The 6,643-nt window shown below is 44.5% G+C and overlaps 1 protein-coding gene across 1 annotated transcript; it reads left to right on the forward strand.

Annotated features, from left to right (window-relative positions):
- The first annotated feature begins 1,917 nt into the window (after nucleotides 1-1,917).
- Nucleotides 1,918-4,216, forward strand: BAG2 (BCL2-associated athanogene 2). Its single transcript, XM_010016712.1, has 2 exons — nucleotides 1,918-2,086; nucleotides 3,384-4,216. The coding sequence occupies exons 1-2, from the start codon at nucleotides 1,969-1,971 to the stop codon at nucleotides 3,782-3,784; spliced, it is 519 nt and encodes a 172-aa protein (XP_010015014.1). The 5' UTR covers nucleotides 1,918-1,968; the 3' UTR covers nucleotides 3,785-4,216.
- The last annotated feature ends 2,427 nt before the right edge of the window (nucleotides 4,217-6,643 follow it).

A 6,643-nucleotide genomic window follows, 5' to 3' on the forward strand; every position in this document is an offset into this window, starting at 1 on the left:
ATCTGATTTAAGAACACCATTGCAGTTTTTAATTTTAAGCTCTCCAGTGGCCACGATGCATTTATAAAACAGTGAAAACACTAGTTTTTTAAAAAGACGTGGTGAGGCATTTATGAAAATACTGCTAGACTTCCTAAATTACAAAGTGCAGACATCTGAGGCATGGAATGACTCCACCTGCCTCATTGCTCTTAGGAACCACTCCAAAATAATAATTAAAAGCATTTGCTCTCGGCAAGAATTTGCATTGCATTAACTTTTTCCCACTCCTCCTCAGAATGAACATTAAAGGCAAGGCCTGAAGCTTGTGCTTTCACTGACTAAATTAGGCTAAATATTTTGTAAAACAGAACCATTTCGTGAGCAGGCTGCATGTGAAGTATGACTATTTATATCTTCAGATGCTCCCATTCTTCAGTGTTCTTTTCGCCCTCTTTTCCCTTGCTGCTGTTCTCTGAAGTTACCTGCCCTCAGCCAGCCTGTGAGGAAGGAAGGAAGGAAGGAAGGAGCAGCAGCTCCATACCTGTTGCAAGAGCAGCAATAAGGCACCACCATTTCAGGGCAGGGTCATGTTGGAGAGCACAGAGCACCTAAGAGACTTACCAATGTTTTGGTTTGTTTCCCCTTTCCTGGCCAGGTTTAATAAACATTTCAGGATAGATGGAGTCCCGTGTTGCTTACAGTAGCTGGACCTCTCGGGCTGTGCGCTGGAGGCATCTGAAACCCTCAGCCAGGTTCACGTGGTATTCTGCTTTTCTGTGGGGTCTGGGAGTGCAGAGTTGATGTTTTAGGCACAACTCTTGCAGTAAGTTGAAGCTTGGCGAGTCCTCTGTGAGCCCCTACCCTCAGGCCTCTGGGGCAAAGCCAAGGGAGGGGGATGTTTCTCTCTTGTCCTTGGTCTCCACAGTATGTAGTTCCGAAGTGTGCTTTTCCATATTACTCAGCTTAATGCAAAATCCTTTCCTTAATACCATGGTGGGGAGTAAGACATGACCTAAGGACCTGCACTCACATTTCTAGTATGGCATTTTCACATGGCCCATGGCCAGAAGGGTCTGTACCTTACACCATGAGGAGGAGGGCAGACTGGGGGCATGCAACCACACAGCTTCCCAAGACTGAAGTTACCAGGGAGAGCAACTCCTTTCCCTCACCGCATCATGCGTGAGTTTCAGCGCAGTGAACAGGACTGGAGCAGGGGTCCTGTTTCAGGAGGAACCGAGTTTTGTGCTTCTCTGCAAGCCCAGAAGCAGGAGCTGCTCTCACAGAACCTTCCTCCCTGTGTGAATCACAGTGAGCATCGAGCCATTGAAAACACCAGAGACCATGGGGGCAGGTGGTGCAGCATCTTCTCCCAGCAGCCAGGGCATGCCACTTGCTCAGGTTAAGACAAGTGTGTGAGTTTGTCCCTCTCGCCCATTTTTCTCCCTTGTGAAAGGGGTCATTTGGCTCCAAGGTGGCATCTTGAGTTTGTTGCTTTGTAGGTGGGTCACAAGGGTTCTGTGCTGCAGGCCTCGGGGTGGCAGGGGAGCCAGGCCCCCTTGCTGCCTCCATTCCCCCTTGCTGCCCCCTGCACCCCCAAGTTCCCTGGTGAGGACTCGGTCTGTTTCTCTTCCAGTTGAGCAGCTGGTAATAGTTGCCAGTTAGCTACAGGACTTCTGCTGTGGGGTTATAGTACCATCAGGCTCTGGATATCAAGGCTAACCATGGAGTAGGGCAGAACAGCACTGTCAGAAACACAGAAGATGTAAGTCTGATTGAATTACTGTTGGTTTGGGTTTTATAAATTATATTTAATGTTGAAAAGTGAAGATAAGATAGAGACAAAGGTCATGAAATCAGAGAGGCTGGCTCATGGGTAATTAAGAACTGACTGTATGTCTTAAGCTGAAGCTTAAGAAAACAGTTCTTGGCAGCTGTAGAGGTGAACAGCTATTTTATTATTTAAACATTTTGTTTGGTTCAACCATGTTCAGGGTAGAGGCTTTCCGTGACGCAGCATCTGCCATGGAGCAAGAGAAAGAAACGCTGCTAGAAATGATCCACAACATACAGAACAGCCAGGACATGAGGCACATCAGCGAAGGTAAGCAGCTGCTTTGCCATGCCCTCCCAACTGATTCGAAGTCAGACAGCCCATGCCTTAGGGAGCAGCTCTGCTTGCATGTGTGCTGCTGGTGAAGGTGCAGGCCCTGGAGCCAGCTCAGGATTCCTGTATCCTGGGATCCCCGTTTTCTTGACTGTGTAACTTCAGACGCTGTTGTTCAGCCAGATGATATGCCATGAACATCACCATGGTGTATATGTGTGTTGTGGTTTAAGCTGAAACCAGGACAACATGACAGCCCATACTCAATTCACTGGCTTATTTTCAAAATCAGAGTAATACAGCTCAGCTGAGGGAGGGAAGTTGATGATAACAATGATGCTTAAATACAGTTTAAAACCCAGCATTTTAGTGACTTTGAGTTCTGCATAGGCGTGAGTGCTACACAGGGTACAGCCTGCAGGAACCTGATGATTAAGATCGTTGTCATGGTTGTGTGATATACAGCTTTAAATACGTTCCCTAAATGTATGTTTTATATCAGGTGCTTCAAATTGCTGGTTCATTGGCTTTTCAGGACCCTACATGTCAAATATGTTGTGTCCACGGTTTGGGGAAAACCTGTTTTCAGGTAATAGAAACCCAGTTTCTTCATGGCCCCTAATTGCATCTGGTAGCAGGAATCAGTTTTCTCTTTATGGCTGCCTGGGATGCTGCCTGAATCTCACCCTCACAGTGGCACAGAAGGGCCTTAACATGCCAGTTTGGTTAATGAATAATGTTTTCTGGGAATATTGTATGCTTTGCTTTACTGTGACACAGCAAGTGGTGTGTTGGCAGCGGAAGAGCATTGCTTACATTCTTAGGAGAGCTTAATGCCTCACTTCAAATCAGAAGATGCTTCTGCGAAATAGGTAGGACTCAGGCAGAGGCAAAAAACTCATTTCTGCCCCCTGGAAATCTTGTTGATTGCCACTTAAAAAAACAGCCTTGCTTATTGCTAAGTTGTAGCAGTTTGTCTTGAGGGGAGAAGACTTAAGACAGAAGAAATTTAGGTTAAATGTAAGGAAGAGTTCTTCACTGTGAGGGTGGTGACGCACTGCAGCAGGTTGCCTGGGGAAACTGAATGCTCCATCCCTGGCAGTGTTCAATGCCAGGTTGGACAGAGCGTTGGGTGACATGGTCTAGTGTGATGTGTCCCTGCCCTTGGCAGCGGGGTTGGAACTAGATGATCTTAAGGTCCTTTCCAACCCAAACCATTCTATGATTCTATGATGTTATTTGCACAGGAAAGTATTCCCCTGTAACCTAGAATATTTCCTCTTTTTCAATGTAGGTGAGAGAGAAGAGCTTAATTTGACAGCTAATCGCCTGATGGGCCGAACCCTCACGGTGGAGGTTTCTGTGGAAACCATCCGGAACGCCCAGCAGCAGGAATCCCTCCTGCATGCCACCAAGATGATCGATGAAATCGTCAATAAACTTCTAGATGATTTGGAAGACGCCAAAATCCGCTTAATGTCGCTTTATGGTGCGTGCACATCCGACGTGCCAGCAGGACCCATCGATCAGAAGTTTCAGTCTGTGGTGATCGGGTGTGCCATTGAGGATCAGAAGAAGATCAAAAGGCGGCTAGAGACTCTGCTCAGAAACTTGGAAAATTCGGAAAAGTCTATCACGTTGTTGGAGCATCAGAAATCATCTGTTCGACAGTCTTGCAACAGCAAACAGGATTAAACTGTCCTCTGGGCTACTTCTGGCAAACCGCAGGATGAGCAAAGCTCCATAAAAAGCACACAGAAGCTAAGGAAAACCAGATCTCCCTGTGCGAGCGCGCGCATAGGTACGCATGCACAGCACCAGAGTATCTTTGATTGCGAGGTGTGAGCATTTAATGGGTTTTGGTAGCATCAGCATTTTCTTTTGGCAATAAAGAATGCTCCTCTAGAGTCAATCCCGCTCTTCTGCAAGTTGTAATAGTGCTTCTGCTGAACTGTCAGGAACTGCCAAAATCTTTCCTCCATTCTCCTGGGTTGGTTTTGTTTTAAACTAAAGTTTGTTTGTCCTATCATGAGATTTCAGCTTTTCTCTGCTGTATACATAGCGTGCGAACTAGACTTTTGGGGACAGAAGACAAATCATGGCAATAAATCAAAAACTATTAATAAACTGTTGATGGTATTTTCATAAACCACACACTGTCCTGCTCATGACCACATGTAGTTGAGTAATTTTGCACTGTTTATAAGTAGATCAGAGTACTTCCAAGACACAGACTCATACCTCCCGTTTGTAACTGAGGAAGTGAAAAGCAACGTATTCACAACCAAGGCTAGAAATGAGCTCCAGGTCCCGTGCTCCACTCTTCTGCACCTGCCCAGGGAGGCTCGTGGCCTCCCACCACCTGTAGTTCAAGGTTGCCCTGTAATTTCAATATAAAGGGAATTGTATTTTATCAGCTACTCTTCCACACATTCAGTTTGCATCATCACCTGTGAAGCTGCAGAGCAGAACAGCTGAATTCTCTGACACCATATTCGTTCCTTGTGTAGGATGGGAGGTGCCAGGGCTGTAAACCCCCTGTACGCGTGGAAACACGCTGTGGTTCCAGGAACTTCTTGGGAATCTCAGGAGCTGTGAGGGCACCAACACTGCGTTCTATTCGCAGAAACGGCACTTCAAGGTGGCGCTTTCAAAGAGTGGAAGTTCCAGCTTTGAGACTGGGAGAAGTTTCCTTGAATTTGGTGAGATTAATTTTATCATTCCACTTCAAAAATCACTGCTTATATTCATGTGGTTTAGCTCCTTGTGAATTTTAACAAGCAAAGTAAATCTTCCAGCTAACAGCATTAAACACCTTGAAAATGATGCACAGCGGGGTTGTTCTCAGGAACTGTGTTGTGAAGTAGTCAAGTTGAACATAGCTTAGTGCTTAGAATATTCCTTCAATATTTGGGGGATTTAAGGCCGTTATAAGATAATTCAGGCCAAAAGCGTTAAGGGTTTTTAGTTTTCCTTTTCAGATCCTCCTCATTGTACCAATAGCTATTCTTTTTTATAGCTCTTGTGCAAGTGTTTCTGTTCTCAAGGACAAAATGATCACAACCTTTATATCTAGAGGTGAGTTAAGACTGCAGGTTAGACTTACGTGACCCAAGTTACTTGTTTATTTTTACTATTCTTTTTGTTTGCCTTCCACTTCCCTAAACCCCACATTACATGACCCCCAGGAGGTCTGCAGTACAGCCATCACTACCCTCTCCTGTGCTTTAGTCCTGCATGCTGACATGCCACATCCAGTAAAGATCCCACAGATGTGAACAATCCAATTTTAAAACCACTGACACTGTCCAAAAAGTTTCTTTCACACAGTTAATGCATGTAAGACACAGCAAAAGACACTCTGTTTTCCTTTTAAGGCTGTAGTTACTTCGGGGGCTGTCCAGCTTCCCCAGGCTGAACACAGAACAGCTGCACAGTACATAAAACCCACCCAGATACCATCAAAGCTTCACTTTTCTCAAGGTCTTCACTTAGTTGTAGTTAAGCGCTTCCCTGACCTAAAACTTCATGACCATAAAAATGTGAGTTTTCTCACCTTTCAAGATTCTTTCTTGCCTAAAACATTGCCAATTAATCCTTATTGGGGTGTTAAGCAAACAACTTGTTTTCCTGTGTGAAAAACCACATGCAGAAGGAACTAGGAGCATACTGCTTCCCAGATTCCTCAGACACCTGGGCGAAGAGGCAGGCTCATGCCGAGTTCTGTTTTACTACAAAAGAACACAAAACCCCAACCACCAGTGAGCATTTACCTGTTTCTTTTCAGAAAACGCATCAGGCACCTTTGATATATTAGTAATATTTTAATGCCACTTCCAATGTCTACAACCATTCACTTAAACCTTGTCACTGCATTAGCCAGACCAAGGGTGAAAACCAAAGTGACCGGAAAGCACAGAACAGAAATCCGTATTTCATATTGGAACCGTGTGGTGAAGAAGCCGGAGGCAACAGCTCAGAAATGGCCTTTCTGCTAGGTGGGGGTACCTAATGCGCTGCCTCAGATCCCAACTGCTCCCAACATATGGGCCGGAATCAGGCAAACAAGTTTTCTGAGCAGATTCAGGCTGCACAGCTACAGGGTTAGAGCAATCTTTTGAAACAGGCTGACAATTGAATATAACCACGAAAGAAAGAAAGACTTGTATCAGACCAAACCATAATGAAATAAACATGTTTAAGTTGCATGATACAACTAATATAACTTTTGTAACAAGAGAACATCAGAATTACCTCTAAGGATTTTACAGGACCAGCAGGCACAGAATATTCAGTTTTAAACATTTGTTTTCCACTTAAGGATTTACTGTAAGTTATGTTAAATTTTTTTTCCATAAAAATATATTACATTTACTTGAGATCATGACGGTGATAAAACTAGTTCTGAACATTATGTTTTGACCATTCAGATTCATGTGAACTTGCAAATAAGAGTAAGTCATTTACTACTAACAATGCATCTTCACCTTTGCAGTGAGAGCAGGATTTCTCCTGGTACAGATTCAGGCTGAACCACATTTATCTTAGGAAAAG

The sequence above is a fragment of the Nestor notabilis genome, unplaced genomic scaffold (genome assembly GCF_000696875.1).
Source record: "Nestor notabilis isolate BGI_N333 unplaced genomic scaffold, ASM69687v1 scaffold23130, whole genome shotgun sequence".
Lineage (NCBI taxonomy): Eukaryota > Metazoa > Chordata > Aves > Psittaciformes > Psittacidae > Nestor > Nestor notabilis.